General features: G+C 42.0%; 1 protein-coding gene across 1 annotated transcript in view; it reads left to right on the top strand.

Moving 5' to 3' along the window:
* Positions 1-23866, top strand: part of pkd1a (polycystic kidney disease 1a) — a 61008-nt gene that overhangs the window by 21859 nt on the left and 15283 nt on the right. The window contains 25 exon segments of the mRNA XM_054604746.1: positions 3217-3394; positions 5803-6017; positions 6790-6911; positions 7019-7169; positions 8422-8684; positions 8874-9254; positions 9411-9893; positions 9989-10120; positions 11091-11266; positions 12028-12158; positions 12285-14890; positions 15266-15463; positions 15556-15855; positions 15986-16431; positions 17062-17212; positions 18788-18940; positions 19906-20046; positions 20610-20931; positions 21047-21263; positions 21812-21971; positions 22053-22205; positions 22317-22461; positions 23143-23262; positions 23265-23474; positions 23650-23738. Coding sequence (XP_054460721.1) covers positions 3217-3394; positions 5803-6017; positions 6790-6911; positions 7019-7169; positions 8422-8684; positions 8874-9254; positions 9411-9893; positions 9989-10120; positions 11091-11266; positions 12028-12158; positions 12285-14890; positions 15266-15463; positions 15556-15855; positions 15986-16431; positions 17062-17212; positions 18788-18940; positions 19906-20046; positions 20610-20931; positions 21047-21263; positions 21812-21971; positions 22053-22205; positions 22317-22461; positions 23143-23262; positions 23265-23474; positions 23650-23738 — 7643 coding nt within the window.

Genomic DNA, 23866 nt, shown 5'->3' on the forward strand with positions numbered 1-23866 from the left:
ATGTGTCATGAACAACGCTCCAGAGTCACAACTATCATTGGGGTTGTTGGTAAATTGTGAGTTATTGTTTTATTGAATTCACAAATATAGCTTCCTAATTATCATGTGGTTAGCTGTGATTAATCATCAACATTACTTTATGAAAGGATATTCCAAAAAGGAATGAGAATTACAGGATTTGGCTTTTTTTAAACTTGCAATCATTTTGGGGGGGCCACTTAGGGGCAACAGAAATAAGTTGTCAACACAACAATGGATTAGCCCAATATTCACTATCTTTTAGCCGTGTTTTTGGTCTCTACCAACTCTTCACTTAACCAGCTACTTGCTAACTGTGTCTGCCTGCTGTTATTTTAAGCTTTTAACAGGTTGTATTTTAAAAAAAAATACAATACAATCATTTTCAAAAGAACATAAAGAAATCTATAAGACTACAAAAGAAAATGGCTGATAGGCAGCTTGCAGAAAGTTTCCAGCAAGGCTGAACTACCCAAAAAGCATCTACCCCTTGTTTTAAACAGGAAGCTCCTCCTACAGTCAAACCAAAGTTAGTCCATAATCAATTAAGCAAGTAGAATAAAATGTATTTAACAAAACAACAATTAAGACAATTACTGAATATTATGCTAATCTTTACCATACTATATTTTTTCTTATTATCCTTACACACAAATATTACCAATGTAGATTGTTTAGGGTACTGTCAGGGAAGATTGATCCTAAGGACAATGAAACCCCCCTCTGACCTCGACTCATAATAGTACAGTCCAAATTCAAACTACTATAAAGCCAATGAGAAGCTCATGTGTCCTGTTTGGCAGTTGGGCCCATGACCAGCAATGACATATATGTTTTAAGTTAAAAGTTTGTGGCTACCTTTCTGCACTCAAGCTGAGTTTCTTTAATCCCCTACAGTTGGCCAGAGAAGAGTAATCCATACATCAAATCTCAGTGTTGTAAAAGCAGTTACAACGTTAACTGTCCTATCTCCCTTTGTCACACATACAGTCACACTCTCTTTAATAAATGAAGTTGTTTTTTTGTGATCTGTTGCTTGTAGCTTTTAGAGAAAGAAAAAGAGACAGTACAAGGCCAGAGTCTTCACTAATGGATTCACTAGAGGACAAAGTAGAAATTCAAGAAATGTCCTTGTATGTTAGTCTCTTAGGGTTATATATATATTTTTAATCTTCCATCCATTTAACAACACCTTGTACGTTATTGTCTTGTCTGGGTTTGCTTCAACTTCTCAGAAGATTTTTTAATACTTTTTTTAATGGAAATTGAGTTGCAGATGGACAAACACACAGGAAAAGGTCACATTATTTAATTATTTACAGCAACTTTATATATATATTTTTTTGTCCTTTGTACCCCTCTTTCCAGTATTTTTTTTCCCCTTTCACAATTTCCATTTACCGAAATGTAGGATATCCTTCGACGTTACAGTCTCCAACTGTATAAGTTCAATTCCTGTTTAAACAGTACCGGATTTGTGAACAGCTTGAATTGTAATGATCTGTAACTTATTGTCTCTAATGTCTTGTCAGAATGCATTTTACTGTGTGTGTATATTGTCGGATAATCTGAACCTTGAGGCTTTTGTACATTTCAATATGTAAAGAAGAAGTACACACTAAAATCTGCTGTGTTACTTTTTAAAACTCTAAATTTGAGTGCAGGCCTCGGGTTACAGGTTGGGTGGGTTTGATGGTTTGGTTTAACGTTGGGTTAAAGTAATGGCCCAGCGCAGTGGGCCACGTGCGATCCAGAAGTGAGGCTAATCATTCTTTGAAGTCCGCCTTTTTGCTGAAGATGGCCTGACCTTCAAAACCTCTTTGCTCCTTGAAGTGATGGTAAGACGTTAAAACTGTTGCAACAGATGTATCCACATTGTGCTAAAATACCGAGCATTATGCCAGGTTAACGTGAACTAAAAAAGGCTTATGTGAAATGTTAGCTAGCTGGCCTAACAAGGCCTAAAGTTACACTAAGAGGTCACAATAGGTCAACTGGCCTGCTATGGACATTGCTGCGATGATGTGCCAACATTGTTCTGTTCTTTGAGTAAATACTGTTAGCTAGCTAGATAGCCTATTATGCGCAGTGAAGATGACTGATTTCCATACAGAGTTTAATAATGTTGGCTATTAACCAACAGTTAACAAGCTAGTTATCGGGTAGTTATCTGTTGCTAAGGGTTGCATATGCTTTGTTATTGCTTTTTTTATCGTTTTACTTGTATTCTGCAGAGACACAATATACATAATTTTCCCATTTCCCTTGCTGATAATGTTTCTACACATTTGGAGTTAGACCTAACCTGTTGTAACTACCATTTAAACTCTTGATTGTGTTTTTTGTTTTGTTTTTCAGATTGGAACTAAAATGTTGGACTACTTAAAACCACGAGTTCATTCAGACCTTCATAGCCCAGGAAATGAATGAAATGTTTTAATAAGATCAAGATTACATTTCACTGAATAAGGGACATAAGTAGGGGCTAAGTACGCTTCTAAGGTTTTAAAATGGGTTACCCCCTGGTTCAATAGTTCAAGTCTTTATGATGTATAAAGTGCACAAAATATTTTAAATGGTGACTAATTAGTTAATGAATCAAGTAGTTTTTTGTCTTTATATGCAATATGAAATTGTTAGGGTTAGGGTTATGTGAATAAGATTTGTTATGAGGAACATGAATGTGATATTGATCAGATGTTTATACAATTGGTATTGTATCTATTTCCTACATTTCATGCATTTGAACATTCAATTAGTGAAATATAGGACCTAATTGATATGTTTTGCTTGTAGCAATAAAAGACTATCGGGGACATTATGGGCTTGTTTCATCATTTCACAATTTCATTAATGCACCTAGAATTTGGGTTGTATTTTTCAACCCACTTTTAGCTAGATTTAACTCAACAACAGTCATTTTTACCCATAATGGGTAGAATCTTTTTGACCCAGCACTGGTTTACCAATTTAACCAATTGTGTTATTTATAACCCGGCATTTTAGAGTATCTATCTATTAAAATGTAAAGCAGTAGTTTATTCTTTTGAAAGCTTCACAAGGCATGTTTTTTTTTTCTGGAAGTCTTTTAAAACTCGTATATTTAACAATAAACTAATAATTGTATCATTCCATAATGTTGCAAGTGTGACTTAAAAACATCTGAGAAATAATTTGAATATCTCTGTCCTTTGCCAGCCACCCCTTACTGCCCAAGGGACGGAGTGTACCACACCGAGTCCTCACACTGCTTCCAGATCGTTCCAGGGGAGTTGAGCTGGACAGACGCTCGACAGCAGTGTTCAGACCGCGGCGGGGATCTGGCAATAGTCAGGAGTGACGCGCTGCGTAACCTGCTGGCACCTCAAGTCACACAGTGAGTGTTTCTGTCTGTGTGTGGTAAATTTTTGTGTTTTTTTTCGCAATAGAACTGTATGTTCTTTGGTTCTAACAGATGGCCTTCCAGCTCTACAACTCAATGGGCCTCACATTCTATTAAATGTATCTTATATTTTCTCTTTAATTATTGTTTCAGTCAGGATGAAATGAAAAATGCATAAGCTAAGGACCCTTTAACTTCAGTTTCACTGGGACTTAAAGAGAAGAAATAACAGAAGTAAACTCTCTGGATTGACCAAACATTTTTAATCTTCTCTTGCCCATTTGTTTTTACTGAATCATAAATTGGAGGCGTGTCGCAAATTGTTTATTGTTGTAATAGGTAATGCCCCCAAAACTTTATTTAACTGCCCGTGTTGTGCCGTGTGCAAAAACTCTGACACCTTCCCAAGAATTAGAGAAATGTCACCAAAAAAGGCTGTAAGAACTGCAGCGGGAGTGTAACTGAGGTACTATTAAATAATCATAAGCAAAGTAAATATGTGATTTTCAGAGCGTCTGTACTAGCATTACAGAATAATCAAAAAGCATCGGAGAGCAGCCATTCATAAACTGTACGTACTCATTATCATTCCATGATCAATGGACCTATAATTTTTCTTTAGCCCTTGGATTTAATAATCCAATCATTATAATAACTCTGAAACATCTAATAATCCAAATTTGATTATATGATATTCATGCATTTTTCTATGTTCCTCAAATTTTTATGTTTCTTTGCGTTTGACAATGTGTGAACTGTGATAAAGGGATTAAATGTTTTTCTTATCCTGGTAAGGGTGCTCTCAACCACTACAATTTCCTTTTAAGAGAAGAGCAGAAATAATGGGTCAATGGGTACTAACAAAATGAGAACAGATTGTGGATACGGACAAAAAGAAAAGGAAATTTGTTCTTACAACTATTGTGAGAGACTCAAATACTCAAAACAGATGTAAAACTTTTAATCACTGACAATCACAAAGTACGGTACTTGGTTTGGATGTGAATGCACTAGAGGCTGTTTTCAAGGGCAGTACTTTTCATTTGTCATCATTTATTATTTATGAACTTCATGCCTTTTATACTTTAAGCTTTCTGCTTTCAGTATTTTTTCTGGTTTATTTGTCATTTGTCATCTATTCATTTATATTGTTATCTGGCATTGCTGATTTTTCACCACAGTCTGGCATGTGTTTAGGCGTGACCAGATCGTGACCTAATGCTTAGTTATGGTAACAGTATACAGTTTCTTTTCACAAAAATAGAAATGCTTCTTTGCTGCACTTGAGGTCTGTGTGATAAGCTCTGGATTTGGCTTTGCCTCGTTGAGAAAGTTCCTGGACTTGTGCTGGTCTGAAGGCCCCCAGTTTTGGTGTTTAGGTCAGAGAGGGTCGCAAAAAAACACATCTGTAAAAGCACAGCTGCGTTGTAACTTTTAACACCCTGGGAGGAGAAGTCCACAGTTCATGATGTGTATGTGTGTGTTTTGATGTGAGGGTAGAGGCCCTGCCCTTGTAGGCCGAAATGGATGAGAGAATGAAAAAACCTGCTGCAGATGGAGCTTATCCCCTCTCTCCTCCTCCGCTTATGTGTTCCTCCACCCCTTCGCTTATATAAGGAGCTCTTTTTTTTAACATCAGGTCTTGTTTTTGCAAAGACCCTTTTTTCTTGTTCCCTCTCTGCTTGTATTTTTTAACCCCTGTCCCCTCCTTCAGATGTCGTCTTCACAGATGTGTTGTTGTCAACCAATAAAGAAAAGTCTGACCAAAAGATAAAAAGAAAGAAAGAAAACAAGACAGGGAGGGAAATTGCTTTTATCTGGGTGAATTTTTAGAACATCTCAGAAAACGACTAAAACCAGAATAACACAAAATGTCTAAAATGTTTGTCTTTAGATCACAGTGAGTCATACACTGACTTTTCTTTTGGAAAAAAAACCCATTTTGCTTCCAGTTCACAGCTTGTTGAATGAGCGAATGAAAATGTGCAGTCCATTAGTGGACTCAAGGGACTCCTGTTGTAATCACAGAGCGTACTAAATATCTGACCTGTTAACATTCCACTGGGGTTCAATCAAAGCCCATTGTCAAGCTTCCTCTGGCCTGCAATCATTGATTCTTGAAGACACGCTGGTAAATTATTTAGAAATTTCAATGTCACTGTTTGAGACACACATTGATTCAAGCTGAGATCACAAGGACATTCTGTTCATCATTCAGTCTTGAACTACATGTATGAATCATTTCATGTGTGATTATTATTTTCTAAGGTTTGGTAATACGTGTGTCTTTCTGTGTACATTTTAAGAGATGGAGCAGGTTTTCGTCTTGTTAACAGCCACAGAGCAAAATATCAAGGAGGCGCCGTGTTAATCTGTGTCTCACCTATCTTTTCCTGTCACAGGGAGCGAGGTGCGTGGCTGGGCCTCAGTGATGTCGACTCTCCGGGAAAGCTGCGCTGGGTGAACGGCTCAGATGCGCAAGAGGGCGAGGAGGGCCCGCCACCTCGTTACACGATCTCCCGTGGAAACTTGTGCGTGTCCCTCAATCTGAGTGCTCAGACCAGCTCACACCCATGCAATGCCAAGCGGGCCTACGTCTGCCAGTTCAACCCCCAAGGTAGGCTCCATACATTCACACAGACACACTAAAAGACGTGGTGTTTCAAGTTATCAGAGGAGGAAAATGAAAACCGAGTCACAAATTCATTTAATGTTATGAAACACTACCGGGAAGTCTTTAAAGCGGCAGTGGTGCATTTATATTGAACTTATTGAGTAGAACGCCTTCTTATTTAGTTATTATCGGGAAATTGAACATGTCCTGCGGTACTATTAATGGGGTACACGTCAGTCTCATAAAGTAACACATAATGTGACATGTCATGTGCGGACGTAGCTCCAGCAGAAGTTCAGCTGGATTTAAGTTCGCTCCAAAGGAAGCTGGAGGCTGTCAACAGACTTCGGAGAAACCAGAACAATCTGAAACAGCCCTCAAAACAGAACTGAAAGTCAGTGTCAAAGTGTGAAATGAAGTGTATATGGGAAGCAGGCCTTAGTTTGTGTGTGTGTGTTTCTGTCTGCCTGATTGTCTAGTTGTATTTTTTGGGTCCAGTCCGTCCTTGATTAGGTCTCTGTGTTTGTGTCAGTCTGCAGTGAGCAGTTACATCCTCTACTGAAGTGTTCTTACTTTAATATCTTCAACAGTTGTTTTGTTATGTCTGTTATGTGTCTCCAGAGGTTTGCTATTTCTCTCACCTCTCCAACATGTTATAGAGTGGACTGCAGCTGAGCCTTCATTTCTTCTCAACTACTTCCCTACTCTTTTTAAATCCCTAAATCCTCCCCTCCTCTTTTTTCACCTTGCCTCATTTCTTTTGCTGCCTCTACAGTGCCTGTTCCAGATGCAGGGATTTACACTGTGGGCCTGGCTGTGTTTCCCTCCCATAATCCTTTGCACCGCGCCCCGTCCGCTCCGCTCTCTACTCCACAACCTCCCAGAGTCGGCATAGAGGTGAGCAGGAATCTGTTTTATTGTTGTTTATTTGATCATCGCACTGTGCTCCTCAAAACCTTCTTTTTATTAAACGGTCCGTCTGTTTTTCTCATCTCTCATCTCAGGTGCTGTTGTTCCCGGCTCTGAGCTTTGTTCAGGCAGGTCGTCTGTCCTCGCTGGAGTTTGTCACGCCAGAGCTCCGTTCACAAATCCACGTCCGATTCCAAATCTACAGACCTCACTGTCATTATCCTGGCCTGCACCTGCTGCTTCCCAGTGAGTCAGACACAGAAACTCACTCTCCAACACACACACTTAAAACACATAAAACCATCCCATAATGCTGGTGTGTATCAGAAGGTGTTAAAAAAAACATAAGCCATCTGCGCCCACACCTCCACTTAGGACAAAAACAACAAAAACAACCTAGCAGACACACACACACACACAGACACACACACACACACACACACACACACACACACACACACACACACACACACACACACACACACACACACACACACACACCAGCCTTGTCTGAAGTTGTTAGGTAGGTCAACATGAAAGTACATTTTGAATTGAGGCGAAGAAGTGCAAAACAGGAGAAGAAGGAAACAACACCAGTCAAGGTCAACTTTACTTCTGGCACTTCCTGTCCTCGCCTAGACACATGACACCTAACTGCAACATTGCATGGCACAAGGCACAAAAAATGTAGTTGCTTCTTCTCCACTGAGCAAAACAGCAGGGAACGTGAAATTGACAGAGGAGCAGATTAAAGACATGAGATAACCTTTGCTGTGAAACTTTTGTGTGGAATCTGTGAATGCATCTGCAGAGGAGGAGACAGTGGAGATAATGAGATAACAACTGGATTATTAATGACACAGAAAGCAAGCGACCTCTACCCTATTCGGAGATGGATATATCGGCCCAGCACACTAATCATGTTCCCACACAAATACACACACACACACACACACACACACACACACACACACACACACACACACACACACACACACACACACACACACACACACACACACACACATTCAGAAGTGCTAACTTATTGGCTTGTTATGGAGAGACACTTGTTTGATATCATATTTTTGACCCAGTAACTTATTGCCTTCATCTGCACTTTGATGTAGAGTGACCACAAATGACCACTCAGCTTTAGATCCTGATTACATTTTCTCCTAAATTATAGCCTCTGTTATTAAACAGAGAAAATAATTTGTGAAAATATGTGTATAAACTTCACCCAGTGGTGCAAGTGATATTTTTGGTACTTTACTTCAGTATCTCCATTTTCTGCAACTGTATACTTCTACTCTAATACATTTCAGAGGAAAGTATTGTACTATTTCTTCCACTACATTTATTTAAAAGTTGTGCATAGGTCTATAAAACATGATCAGGTTGTATGATATAATGCAGTTAAAAGGAATAAGAAAGAAATCATCTTTTTTCGAATGTCTAAACTTCAACTAAAAGTAGATGATTAAAACTTGTGTCTCAGGTTGTGGAGGTGCAGCGTGTGCCCCGGTGGCCGTTTGTGTCCCCAATGACACCAGGAGCGGTGATCTGCCCTCTTGCCCCCGACTAGAGCAGTGGTGTCCCTTCCAGCGCCAGTGCCTGCCCCTCCTTACTCCCTGCCGGCCATCTGCCTGTCCTAATTGCACGCAGGGTCACCTCCTGCCCCCCGGGGCTCTGAGGCCCAGATACACTCTGCAGAATGAGGTGGTCTTCACTCTACCAGCAGGACCAGCTGCACACATACTGGTGAGAGGATTTAATTTTGCCTCCAAACTGAATATTTAGTGTTTATGCTTTAGAAATGCAGTACCAGAACAAATGTTTGACGCCTGAGTGCTTTAATTTGATTGTGTAGACGGACAGATTGGTTAAACAGTTAAGGCAGTGCAGCTGTTGAACAAGGCCTTGTTTACATCTGATCCCTGTTTCTCCCAGGTACAAGAACAACTGGAGGACCTGCTTGTTTCCCGTGGTGATGTCATCGCCCTGCAGCACGATGCCGGCCCCGCCTCCCTTCTCCGCTGCCAATCTTCCCCACATACACTGTGGCGACAACCTGTCTTTGCCCTCAACCAATCAGAGTGGTTCTGGATCAACAACACCGGACAGTCAGCAGATACCTCGACTGACCACGGCGCCGACCCTCTGCCTGCCCCGGAGCTTGACGTGAAGGCCCTGTTGGAGGACGGTGAGGGAGGCTGGCTGGAGGACGTAGTTTGCCCCGTCAGGGTGCTCTATGTGGGACACAGTGAGACTCAGCTGCAGGGACCACAGTTGTCTGCTGGTCTACCCCAGACCGGACTCTACAGCCTGCTGGTAATACATCAAAGCTGTATGACAAATCCCAGCATGTGTCTGACAGATTTCGACATATTTTAATTAAAGATATTTGTTAACAAATATCTTTAATTTATTGATAATTCTGTTGTTTTAAAAAAGTAGTTGATACAAAATTTGATTGATGAATTCCAGGTGACTTCAGCTGAACCATCTTACCCAGCCTCAGCGTCATGCCCGTTGCGTGTGGTGCCTCCTCTGGGTTTGACGATCCTCCACCCCATTCAACAGAACGGCACCATCTACCTGCAGCCCAACCACACCCAGCTGCTGCTCCGGGTCCAGTCACGCTACCTAACAAAGGCCTTGCGGCATGGCAGTAATCACAGCGTGATCTTCCAGCCCGACTGTCCCGCAGAGTTTTCTTCTAGTCCAGGACTCTGTCAGCCCGGGGCGGGCTCAGGGTCAGGGGTCGAGGTCACAGAGCCCAGCTTGTATGCAGTGCTGGATCTGAGCTTGGGGACGGAGGAGCAGAGAGGTCCAGTGCAGGTGGAGCTGGAGGCCCATAACAATGTGACGGAGGCAGGCCTGTCTGTGGTCGTCCGCCTGGAGGAACCGCTCAGATTACTGGTGGTGCACCCGCATCCTGCACACAGGGTGTTGATGGAGTCAGTCGTGGTGAGTGTCTGCGTGTATGTGTTTACTTCACTGGTATTGATAATACTGTATGCACCTCTCTTCTTATCATGTCTTCATATGTGTGTGTGTTTTAGAGCTACACAGCATCAGTGCTTGAAGGCTCCAATCCCACATTTAAATGGACGGTGGATGACAAGCCATACTTCACCTATTACAACACTGTCCTCAATGTCATCTACCAGCACGCTGCCACCTACAAGCTCACTGTGAGTTTCTGGTCACATCCAATATGAGTCATACTGCCAGCCTGTCCTTTTCTCTTACCATTCATACTGGAATATTAATTGTTTTTTTTATTATTTACATGTGGTTTGTTTTGGATATACAGCTTTTTAATTGGTCATCCATAAACACTGACAAAATGTATGCAAATGTATGCAAATTAAACTTCAGGTGTGATTAGACTGAGACAACTTTCTATTTCCATAAAAATGATACCTTAAGTTTGGACAGTAAGATTTGACTGAACGGTTTATCATTGGTAACCAGACAGTTTGGAAAACAGCATCACATAATTAATGTGGGAAAAATTAAATTGAAAAAAATCATTAAACCTGTAACCCTTTTTTTTAAAGATTTCTTTGTACATGCAAACTGAATTGCTGATTTTGTACTAATGCAGATGGAATTGTTCAGCACAAAACTCCCTTTCTTGCTATAAAATCAGCAAGGTTGAAGACCTTCCTGGAACATGATTTTTTGTTCTTAGAGACTAGGTTTTCAACTAACAATTAACCATTGAATATATATAATCTGCGTACTATTTTATCAAGTAATTGCTGGTCCATAATTGACCTTAAAAATGCCCTCTGCTGATTTCCCCGAGGTAACGTCTACAAACAGCTTGAACCTCGTTAAGTCCAATACATTAATGAGGTAGGATTTATTCTCATAGAGACAAATCCAGCATATATTCACATTTAACAAAGTCTGAACATAACATATCTGGCACATAGCCTAAAAATTATTATTGAATGGATTAATCGATCATCAAAGTAGTTGCATATCAATTTTCTGACAATAGACAAATGGTTTCAGCTCTACTAGTTAGGTCACATCTTGTTCTTGCACCTCATAGTGTTGTGTCACAGTCAAAGCTATCGTGCTGTACAAGACTTCAACTTCTAACCAGCTGTCTTCCATCGTCTTACTCAGTCATGTGACATCTCTTCCCAGGTGACGGCCATGAACCATGTCAGCGCCCTCACAGAGCATTTCAACGTCACTGTGGACCGTCTGCAGCCCATGGCCAACCTCACAGTAAAGGGTGTGCCAGATGTGGTCCCTCAGGGCTCCACTCAGACACTCACCACCTCTGTGCTCGTCGACGTGTGTGTGGCAGCCACCTTCCGGTAATAACAGTGGGGAGAGGGGGATATATTCATGATAGACAGATAAATTGATATCTTGTGTTTTATAGCAAAAAACAATGCCTCTTTTTCTCTCTGTCACTTCTTCTCTTCATTTTTAAGGCTGAGTGAAAACACAGTGCATCTGTTTGTGTTTTACTGCCCCTTTCTTCTCCTCTATCCGTCTTTCTCTTTGCTCCTTCCTCTGTTTTTGTCTTCCTGTGCGCCATTATAGCACTGCAGCAGTCATACCAAGCAGAGCCTTGGATTTATAGCTGTGTGGTTAGAGCAGATTGCTGACAAGAATTTTCCTCTCTGCTCGGCTGTTTCCCCTGAACCCCCCCTCTTTTTTCATCCACTCTTTCTCTATTACTCTCTTCTCTCCCACTCTCTTTCACATTTCCCCCCTTCCCAACTATGGCGCACTCTTTCACTTACTTTCCCTCCACTCTCCCCATGCTTGGTCCAGAGAGGCTTCCTGAGTTTTGAGTTTCCACTTCTCCTCCTCCAAAAACCCTTTATTGCCTTGTCAGACAAGATTCCCACTTTCCAGTGTGTGTGTGTGTGTGTGTGTGTGTGTGTGTGTGTGTGTGTGTGTGTGTGTGTGTGTGTGTGTGTGTGTGTGTGTGTGTGTGTGTGTGTGTGAGTGCACATGTGCGCATGCGTGAATGGAAATGGTTGTCATGCAAGTATTCATCTAATATGGTTTTCTTTCTTTGATGGTCCTCATTTAATGATTTTAATTTGTCTCTATCATGCTGCAGGTGGTCTTTTGGTGATGGTGGATATAAGGAATTTGAATACAAGCCTCCCTACTCTCCCTCCCTCCTCTGCCCAGACTCCCCCAATCAGGTCCTTCTAAGCAACAACGTCACCTATATTTACTCTCAGCCAGGTGAGTCCTCGCCCATATTTCTATCAGCAGCAGGACTAATGGAGCAGCCGCCAGTTTAGTTTGACTTTGTTTTAATAATAACAATAATGCTCATTTCATCCCCTTCTCCTCTCTTCTTCTGTACAGGAATCTACACAGCACTGGTGTCAGTGTCCAATCGTTATGAGAACATCAGTCAGAGCATCAACATGAGCGTCTACAGCATCCTCACTCGTGTCGATATACAAACGGAGCCGCTACTCCTCCTCAATGACAAATCAGCCGATTTTGAGGCTCACCCTCTGCCCTCGCCCTATGGGATTCACTACGACTGGCACTTTGGAGATGGTTCCGCCCCGCTGCAGGGTCGCCGCGTGGCACACACCTTTGCACAGAGTGGCGTCTTTAATGTCTGCGTATCGGTGAACAACACAATCAGTTCCATGGAGGCTTGTGCCGAGATGTTTGTATATGAGGAGATTGAAGATCTAACAGCTGAAAGCTCCTCTCCTACAGAGCTCCACAGTCCTACTACAGTACGGGCACAACTTGCATCAGGTAACAACATCACATGGACATTCTCCATGGGTGATGGGACCATCCACACAGACTCCAAACCCTACGTGAAACACAGCTATATCAAAGATGGGAACTACACAGTGAATGTGACGGCTGCAAACGCTGTGAGCTCTGGCTGGACAATCCTACCAGTGCAGGTGTTTGTCTTCCAAGTTGTGAAGATGGAGCCGTCCGGTTGTGTCCAAGAGCAGACCCCCGTCAACTTTCAGGCCTTTGTGTCTGGTAACGAATCGGCTCATCTTTATGAATGGAGCTTCGGGGACGGAAGCCCAAACGAGACACACCCCGGCAACCCCAGAGTCTCCCACAGCTACTTGACAAGTGGGATCTACCACCTCTCTCTACTTCTTTCCAGCGGAGTAAACAAGGCCACCAAGGCAAACTTCTTCAATTGGGTGTGTGTGCAGCCAGCGTTAACTAACATCAGCCTTACCCTGGAGAAATCACACTACGCTGTCGGGGAGGAGATCATGTTCCAGGCCAGAGCTGAGCCAGGATTCAACTACAGCTATCGGTGGGACTTTGGTAGGGGGGAAGACCTTCTGCTCGTCAGGGGCTCTGGGAATATCCTGACAACGTATAAAAACCCCGGTCATTACAGTGTGACAGTCATTGTCTTCAATAACATCTCCACCAATAACACCAGTGTTGTGATTGAAGTTTTGATGCCCATAGGACCAATTGTTATTCAACATAATGGCACAAAGTACAATAACCTGACCCTTAGGGCACCGTATGCTTTCACAACATCTTCCATGGCCTCCAATGTGACTTACATCTGGAGCTTTGGAGATGGACAAGTGCTTACAGGCCAGAATATCCTCCATAACTTCAACATCTCTGGAAACTACAATATTACACTGACAGCAGCCAACACAGTTAGCAGGAATCAAACCACTTTACCTGTTGCTGTGCTTGCATCAATCCGCGGATTGACCGTCAACGCCAGCTTGGTAAATGTCCCTCTGAATGCCTCAGTCCACTTTGAGGCCCAAATGGAGGAGGGGGATGGTGTCCGGTTCTCTTGGATCTTGTGTGACCGTTGCACCCCAATCCTAGGGTCGCACACCATGTTCTACACCTTCCGCTCCGTCGGCACTTTCAACATCATTGTGACAGCGGAGAACGACGTAGGAACGACACAAGCGAGTATCTTCCTGTATGTCCAACGTGAGCTGGAGGGGCTGCAGATTTTGGCGGAGGGGGAAACCGGATTGGACGCTTGCTGCTTTGCTACAAACCGTGTTCTCCACCTTCACGCAGGATTAAAGGAAGGAACCAACATGTCGTTCACTTGGAATCTTATCAAAGAGCTAGACCCCCTCAGCTCAAGTTTCAACATAAGCGGGAAGACAGTGGAGGTGAATTTTTCCACACCCGGCCCATGTGACATAATTCTCCGGGCAGCCAACCTCCTGGGCCAGCTGTCCGTCAACAGAACCATCCACTTCCTGGAACCAGCTGGAGGGGTGGACCTGCAGATCAGCAACAACCCAGTCGCAGTCAATGCTCCAACTAACCTGACAGCACTGAGTGTTGAAGGCTCGGACTTGCAGTACCGCTGGTCTGTGAATGGGGAACCTTTGAAGTGGAACAAGCACTGGAAGACCCACACCTTCATCAGTCCTGGCCTCAAGCTAGTTACTGTGGAAGTCTTCAACGAGGTTAGCTCAGAGGTTGAGTCAAAGATTGTCAGTGTCCAGGAAGTCATTTCTGGTCTTAATTTCACAGCTACCAATGTGACGGAGCATAGTTATGTAGCAACAGGCTTCAACGTCTCCCTCCATGGGGAGGTACTGACAGGAACCAATGTGACGTGGACATGGCAGTTGGAAGGAAAATCAGAAACGGGAAAGAACACTTCTCTTATTTTCCAGGAGGCAAAAACAGCCAACGTTACTGTGAATGCGACCAATGACGTTAGCAGTCAAGTTTTTTTCAGAGAGTTTTTTGTTCAGGACAAGATTGAGGGGTTGGAGCTGAGGGCAAGTAAAAACATTGCAGCAGTTGGAGAGAAGGTGGAGTTCACCATATCTCTGGCGGCGGGCTCTGATGTTGACCTCATCCTGAGCATCAGCGGAGATGCCACTGTTATCCTTCAACCCAACAAAACCTACACCCACACATTCAGTAGGGTGGATACATACATGGTGAATCTCACTGCTCACAACGAGGTAAGGTCAAGATGGATTAGCATACATTAAGATAATATATAAGAGGTATAAGATAACATTCAAATGTTAAAAACAGCCATCACACATTTATACTATTAAATATAATGAACTCTTTTGCATCGTTCATTTTATCAAAATGCTCAAATAGTGTTGACGTATCTCAGATGTATAAAATAAAAAGTTTTGGCACAATTTAACATTGAATAAATAAATTAAACATTTTCTTCTAAAGTATGTAGAGTGTTCTAAGCAGAAATTAGGAAGTAATTGGGAACTTTGAATTTATTATCACTGCATTGCTCTTTCTGGCATTATCTCTGTAGATGTAATCAAACTAATGCTGTGCACATATTCTGTTGCAATATGACAATCCAGGTGAGTCTCAAGAGGCGGCACCTCCAGGTGGAGGTGATGGAGCCGGTGCGTGGACTTTCCATCCAGGGAAGCTGTGCCGCAATCCCCGTGGGGGTTAAGAGATTGTTTGTAGCCAACATCCTGACGGGCAAGCCTGTTCATTTTTTGTGGACATTTGATCTACACCACCTTCACAAGACGTCGCACATGGGCAAAGAGGTCAGACCAGTTAACTTTGAATAACGATAATTAATAAATATAACATTAAAGCGAACAGCTGTTAAATGATGATGCGTCTTTCACAACACTAGGTGTTCTACACGCCAGAAGAACCAGGTTTATTGACCATCTACCTGAAGGCCCTCAACGCACTACATGCTCAAAACGTCACCAAGCACATCCTGGTGCAGAATCAGCTGACAGCAGCCGTTCTGCATGCAGCGCCTCGGGACACTTTCATTAATAAAACGGTGACCCTGATGGCCACTGTCACACCAAGACCTACTCCTGTGGAGTGCTTGTGGGACTTTGGCGACGGCTCTTCTCCTGCTCACACAAACACCACAACTGTGGGTTACATGTACAGATACCCAGGACACTACTTGGTCCAAGTATGTTTCTTTGAAATTTACATGTACTCTATAGATCCATTTTTATTTGTTGATCTATAAAATATGATGCTGTATGTGAAAGCTCAACATCTTGCCAGTTTTGAGATTTCTCTTTTTTTCTCCCTGCCAGGTGAACTGCAGTAACCTGGTGAGCTATGTGTTGGCCCAGGTGGAGATAAACATCAGTGTATTAGAGTGTGAGGAGCCAGAAGTGCAGGTGGTTCAAGCCCCTCGTCTGGCCATCTGGCGCTACCAGCCCACCTTGGTGGAAGCTAGTGTGGACCTGAAAGGCTGCCTTCGCTACGGAGCTCAGTACCTCTGGCAGATACTCGCTACACCCTGCTGTGATAATGACAGAGGCCCCTGTAGACCCTCTGGGGCGGCAACTCAACCCCATCAGTCTTTGGTTGTCCCAGTAATTCGCTTGCCGCTGGAGGTGGATGCGCGGCGGCTACAGCTGTCGTTGCCTAAGATGGCTCTAGCAGCAGGGAACTACACCTTGGTGTTTTCTATGTCCTATGACGGCGTGCCGCTATGGAAGGCTGCCTGTCTGCAGCTCAGTGTCATGGCTACCAGGTCAGTGGAGATACAAAATGTTGACTCTTTACCTATGACTTTAATTACTTTATTTTTTTCAGATTTCTTAAATAATTCTGTGAATGACAGTAAAAAAACTCAACTATAATGTGTTTTTCCAGAAAACATCTTGCTATGAGCAGTTTCATGTAGGAACTATGGTTGAAAGAAAATAGTTTTAGGCGCTTTGAGCACCACCAGCTGAGTTCTATATAGTCCCATCATATTCAAGAGATCTCCAATATTGGAAATTTGCACCAAAACATTATAGATTGATTCATGTCATAACTGCAGGTAAGAAGAAAAATATGTATTTTTGATTTTGAGTTTAATTTTCCCTTTTAAATTTGGCATTTGTAGTCACTTTACATTAAAACTAGTTACAATGGATTAGTAACTTGATTTATGGTGGAAACATTTTTGATAGAATCTTCTCAAACCACTCCTGCAAACAGCTCCTGCATCCACTAGGAATTTAGCAAACCATAATGTAGGAAACGTTGAAGAAATCAAGTTCATACAGAAATCACAACAAACATTGATCTGCAGAACAATAACTTGATAAGTAGATGGGATTAACAAGTTTACTTTCTCTTTTTATGTTCATTTGAACTACTTTTTTCTTTTCAGGCTGATGCCAATCATAGAGGGGGGCACATACAGGGTGTGGTCCAGGACTCAGGACCTGAAGCTCAGTGCTGTGCAGTCCTATGATCCCAACATGGACCCAGACAGCCAGTCACTACTCCACTACAACTGGGAGTGTCAGAGCACCTCTAAGGTAAGGGCAGGCATGAAAAAAACTGAAAGCACCAACATGAGCTTTGTCTGGTTAAATTACCACTTTCTGTTGCTCACACAAGCAACGGCTTTCAGACTTTGCTCAATAGCTAGTGTTTTCACTTGAATGTATTTTACTTATCTACTGCTTTTCTTCCACTACATTACTGATTGAAATTATGAAAAAACTATGTTGCAGATATTTGAGCTGCACACTGATTTCTAAATTGCAGTGCAGTAACACAAAGTAACAAGGAGCGGAGCTGTTTAATGTAAAGACGAGGAAGAAATGTATATGCTCAATTTGTGAACAAATGCAGGCAATGCAAAGAAATGCAAAAATAACACCAAAAGGACTGGCAGGTATTCAGGTTGCCATACGTCGCAAGCTTGGAGTTCTTCATTCAGCATCCATCTGTAGAGTTATTTGCTGTTCTGCTTTTGCTCCTGTGATGAGACATGATATTCTCTCTCTCACCATATTCACAATATTTGCCTTGAGTCTAGTAGAAATAAAACTATTAAAATGTTAAAACTAAACTCCGCTTTGAAGCAATTTTAATCATCTTTTGTCAAATGTTTAATTCATAAGACTGAGTTTAGAGAATTTGGAGGAATTTGATTTAAGTGTGTGTATGCTTATGTGTAAATGAATTTGGTGTTTTTCACCCTCATCATTTCTTTGACTGGGTGGAAACACATTCTGCCTGTGCAGAGACCACAATGTAAGACCCGATGGGATGGGTGTGTCCTGCAGGGTTGTGTGTGTGTGTGTGTGTGTGTGTGTGTGTGTGTGTGTGTGTGTGTGTGTGTGTGTGTGTGTGTGTGTGTGTGTGTGTGTGTGTGTGTGTGTGTGTGTGTGTGTGTGTGTGTGTCTGTGTGTACATCTAAGCAGACAGGCATTTAAAGGGTTATGTAACTGTTTAGAGATAAATTCAACATTCCGCAGCTGGTGCTTTGCTCCCCACCCTGACAATTACAGTACACACATAAACAACATGCACACATAAGACACACATGCACACTCACAGCTGTGTAGCGCTGCTGATAAAGATGAAGAAGAAGGACACTCAGTCTGACTACAAAGAGCGAAACAGCTTTGTACTCTGGTAGAAGGACTCAAACAATGGATTAAAGGAGTCAACAGAAACTCAGTTGATCAAATGTTCTACACTGTCCTGACCTTCAATACAAATACAATCGAAGGAAAAGGCTAGAGTCGGCTTAAAAGGGGGAAAAAAATATTTCACTCTTGCAAAATGTAACCATTTTAGCTATATTTGTCAGTTTTTAGTTGATGACCTCTCATAATCACAATATCTTTACAGAGAAGATTTAAAGAATTAAAATAAGTAGCAATGTGATTATGGTGAACAAACATGTGATTGTCTATTGTCTCTGTTTTATTTACTTATTTTACTAAGAACTCCAAATCTGAGGAAGTAGGACCTTAAGTTACAGCAGTTTTAACAGAGCCTCTTGAGTGTCTTTTTCTAGTTTTAATAACATGAATATGCATAAACAAAACACTTATAACATTTTAGACCAATTTCTCCTTCCCAATTTCTGCTTGCAGGGTGCAGAGCACTGCTCCAGTCTGAACTTCGGCCTGGGTACCAACGATCCGGTTCTGGGAATCTCTGGCTCCGAGCTGGAGGCGGGCGTTGAGTACACTTTCAGACTTACCATCAGCAAAGACGGCATGGCACCAGAGTCCACCACACAGACTGTAAGTGCACACACATTCTACTACACACATTAATACATGCATTAAAAAAATTGACATTGTTCTGCTACACAAATAAGATGTATATGTATATATATATATGTATATATATGTATGTATATATATGTCTATGTGTATATGTATATATATATATATGTGTGTGTATATATATATATATATGTGTGTATATATATATATATATATATGTGTATAAATAAGATGTATATATATATATGTGTATATATATATATGTATATATGTATATATATATGTATATATGTGTATATATATGTATATATGTGTATATATATATGTATGTGTATATATATATATATATATGTATATATATATGTATGTATATATATATATATGTATGTATATATATATATATGTATATATGTATGTATATATATATATATATGTATGTATATGTATATATATGTGTGTGTGTATATATATATATATATATATATGTATGTATATATATATATATATATATATATATATATATATGTGTATATATATATATGTAATTGCTGTTTATGATTTAACCAATATGTTGCTGCATTAAAAAGGTTTAAAGTTGGCTTGTAATTCCTGTTCATTTTGAAGATTTCTTTTTGAAAAGTTGCTGTTTTACACCATTCAGTAAAATTATATTTATGTTTTTATTTGTTACATTGTTATTTACAAAGTTAAGAAAGCAATGTTTAAGTTAGGCCTGATGTTGCCATAACCATAAAATAATGATTCCCAGTCAATTCCACAAAGTCAGGCATACAGCTTGTTATTAAGGTCCTAAGTATCTGCTGATACCCAAAGCCCGAGTCACACTTTGGGACTGAAAAAGTCAGATCTGTGTATTCTTACCTGGGATGGCTTGGGTCGGCTTTCTGATCATAGTGACTGTGTCTTATCCACTTTCTGAATTGATATCATTCAACCACATTTATGTGTGTGCTTGACAGGTGCTTGTCCAGAGTGGCCACATTCCCATGGTGTCTCTGGAGTGCGTGTCCTGTAAGGCCCAGTCCATCTACGAGGTCAGCCAGAACTCGTATGTCTACCTCAAAGGAACCTGCACCAACTGCCTGGGCTTTCACCGTGGGGTAAAGGCACACACACACACACACACACACACACACACACACACACACACACACACACACACACACACACACACACACACACACACACACACACACACACACACACACACACACATACATACACAGAGGCACAAGCACACAAATCCAAGTCCAATTTGTGTCACAGCAAAGTGACGTCGCTTAACCACAGAAGCAACAGTGCAATCAACATTTCCAGATCCTTTCCTACTTCCTCCTCCTTCGGATTTGTGATGCAGGCAGTTGTATGTTGGTGTGAGAATGAGCATAAGCTAGGACAGTTACAGCCTGGTTTCTGATGAATCAATCATGTAATTAATCGGCACTTACTGTCACTCCTGTCTTGAATTGTTTGTATTGAACCAAACACAGTAAGGCAAACATCAAAACATTTTTTATAAAAGTGATACTCAAAGTTGTCCCTTAAATGAAAGCCTTTAAGCTGTGTTATCCCCGCTCATTAAAAGTATCAATGATGCTATATTTCTATATAATCTCGAAATGTAGCTTGCTTTTAGTCAAATCTTTCTCTCTCTGCCTCTCAGCGCTGGATAGCCATGACGCTGCAGAACGAGACTCTGGTCCTAGACTCCTCCTCCACCACCACAGGAAGTGACGGCATGAATCTGGTGCTGCGGCAGGGCGTCCTTCGCCTCGGATACTCCTACAACTTCACCCTGCATGTGACCGACGGCAGTATGGATGGCGACGGCGCTGCCTCCATCACTCTGCATCACAACATGCCCCCGACTGGTGGGGTGTGTCACCTGAGAGGGGGAGGGGAAGCGGGAATGGAGTACGGGGATGGAAGCGGCGAAGGCTGGAGGATACGCACACTGTTGGACCGGGTGCACTTCAACTGCTCAGGTAGGAAGATGGAAGATGAGATTTAGTTAAATCTCTCCTGTCTAATCTTGTATTAACTAATTCATCGTATTTTCATGTCTTCATCTCTTTGTCTTTCTGACTCTCTTGCCTCCAGGTTACAGTGATCTCGGAGTGTCCGAGACGCCTTTGCTCTACAGTTTATTGGTGACGCGTTGCAGAGACGACTACTGCGAGGACTTCTGTGTGTACAAAGGCAGCAGCCCGGAGCACTCGGCCTTCCTGCCCCCGGGTTTCAGCTCGGCCCGCCATCGTGTAAACGTATCCATCACAGTGGAGGACCACCAGGGAGCTGCCGTCATTGCACTCAACAAGTACCTACATTTTATTTAGCTGTTCAGTTAAGCAACAGTCAGACCACTAAGATTCAGTACTTTTTTTTAATTTATATCCTAAGCTATAGTACCTTTCTAAACCTGTGTATTACTGAAGTATTTCTGAGCATAATGATATCCCTGCCAACTCCAAGGGTTTTGTTCTTTTGTTCACTACTGAGCTTCCTGTTGAGGAAGAAAATAAATTCACCACAAAGCTTAATAAGGTTTAGCTGCTCTTTAGTGGCTTACAGAAGGATATTTCAGCACATAGTGTGTTGAACGGTGAATTCAGCCTCTTATAGATCAATTGCTAAAATGTTCTGGGCAATTGCTGCAGCTCCTGTAAAAGATGATCCAACTAATGTTGTACTATGTGTAAACTTGTACTATGTGTCAGATTTTTTTTTTTAATATATATTTATACTGTTATTGTAAGTTAATTAGTTATGAAACCATCAGTGCTGTAGAAACACAACCAAGTCCACACGCCTATAGAACAATTTAAATCAGTATATTCAGTAAGAGTGCTTTTTGTTTGTGTCCAGGTCCATCGAAGTTGTGCTGCCAGACGTGCCACCTGAGTACAATAGCCTTCCTCATTGGCTGTTAGAGCTGACGGACAGCAAACTCAAAAAGCTGTTAGAGCAGGGAGACTCCCAGAGGGTCCGAGAGTTATCGTTGGCTCTAATTACAGTGCTGAATGAGGTAGGAGAGGCCTATCCGTACAATTATTTATCAGTTGATAATACATGAGGCATTCTCATACCTGTATTTACCTTCTTGCAGTTCGAGCAGACGAGGGAGTCGGCCCGCGTGTCGCGAAATGAGCGTGGTTACCGTGTCAGAATCCGCAGCAACATCACCAGAGCGCTGACCGCTCTAGACCTGATCACTGTTAATGACATCCAGCAGACCTCCGCCGCTTTGGCTCAGTGCACGGTGAGGAAAGAGAGAGGGCAAGAAAAGAAACAAAGAAAGAAGTATAATCGAATATAGCTAGAGAAGGAGAAGACAAGAAAGCAATCAAATGATGGGTTGTGTGTATTACAGGCGGTGAGTCGAGAGTTCATATGTGAGGAGTGTCAGAACAGCACTCTGAACAAGCTGGAGTCCATGCTTGAGATTCTGCAAACTGACACCAAGCAGGGCACCGTCACTCCTACTGAGATAGCTGACAACATCCTGAACATCATGGGTAAGCGACAATGTTGTCTCTGTAACTGCACCAGTGTTTCCATCTCTTTAAAACAGTGCGATTGTGTCTGAATGAAGCGCAACTTTAACATTAAGGCTGGCTGTTGCTCAGTTGATAAAGCAGGTCGTCCTTTAACAACATTTCAAGTTCACAGTTCCTCCTGTCACAGTGTCCCTGTGCTAGAATCCTAAGTTACTCCCTGGGTGCTTTACAGAAACACTGCTCTTTACACTGCTTAGGATCGGTAAAATGCAGAGGTCAAATATTGTATGACAAATGTAAAAAGGTTTTTTAACATGCATGTCTATCGCTGAGGGAAGGGTGTTGCCCTCTCAGTGCTGTTGCTTATAACCAAATATATAAAAGGAGACCAAGAAACAATGGCTGCCATAAAATGTAGACATGATTTATTTTTATACTGTAGGTAGTGCATCTAAAAATAGAGCTGCTTAGATCTGCTGTAATACTGCTATTCTTGCTTATAATGTTGTAAACACAGCGGCACTCTACTTTTTGTTCCCTTATTTGGAATATTTATAGTTGGTATTGTGCGAGAAAACAAACTAGAGACACACAGCATGTCTCTAGAAAAGAGAGGTGTTTTTTCTCCACCTCTCTTTTCGTCCACACCATATCTTTCTTATCTGTTAACCCAATCTCGTATTTTCCTCCTCCCTCCAGGTGATCTGATCCATCAGGTCAGCCAGTCAACATCCCAGTTTTACTTCCAGCCTCCCTTTTTGGATCCCTCACATCCATCCACCTCCTCTTTTCCCTTCTTCGGTGAGGAGCTAGGAGGCCCCCTTTAGTCCCCTCCCCCTCCACAGTGGAGCCACACCCTCTGCGAGTGGCGGCCAAGGCTTACAGCCTGTCCTCGGTCCTCATGCGGATCCTCATGCATGCCCGTGTGCTCAATGAGGAGCCACTTGTGCTGAGGGGAGCTGAGATTGCTGCCATGGGAAAACTGGCGGACCCCCAGAGCCTTCTCTGCTACCATGGCAACAACAGTCCAGGTGGGCTTGTGTGTTTAGTGTCTCATGAGCTGATGAAAGTTATGTTTCTGTAGGTGGTAACGTTGATCCCCTACATTTATAAGAAGTTGTACATTATAACAGGAAAGTGAAGAAAGACATGCATCCTAACAGTTTATAACAGTGTTTCATCTTCTCTCCTCATTTCATTTTCCAGAGTGCCAGAGGTTCTCCATCCCTCGAGCATTCAACTACAGTCTCGGCAGGGCTGCAGCAGGAAACAGCATTATGCAGCTTCTGTTTCAGGTAACATGATGGAAACTACTCATGCAAATACAAAATTCTAGTTTTACTTTTTCTTTGGATTGCCATTTAATAACAGCATTAAAGCTGCTGGCCTCTCATCAGTACACACACACACATAACATTTTTTG

Source organism: Anoplopoma fimbria, chromosome 9, assembly GCF_027596085.1.
Source record: "Anoplopoma fimbria isolate UVic2021 breed Golden Eagle Sablefish chromosome 9, Afim_UVic_2022, whole genome shotgun sequence".
In the NCBI taxonomy this organism is placed as follows: Eukaryota; Metazoa; Chordata; class Actinopteri; order Perciformes; family Anoplopomatidae; genus Anoplopoma; species Anoplopoma fimbria.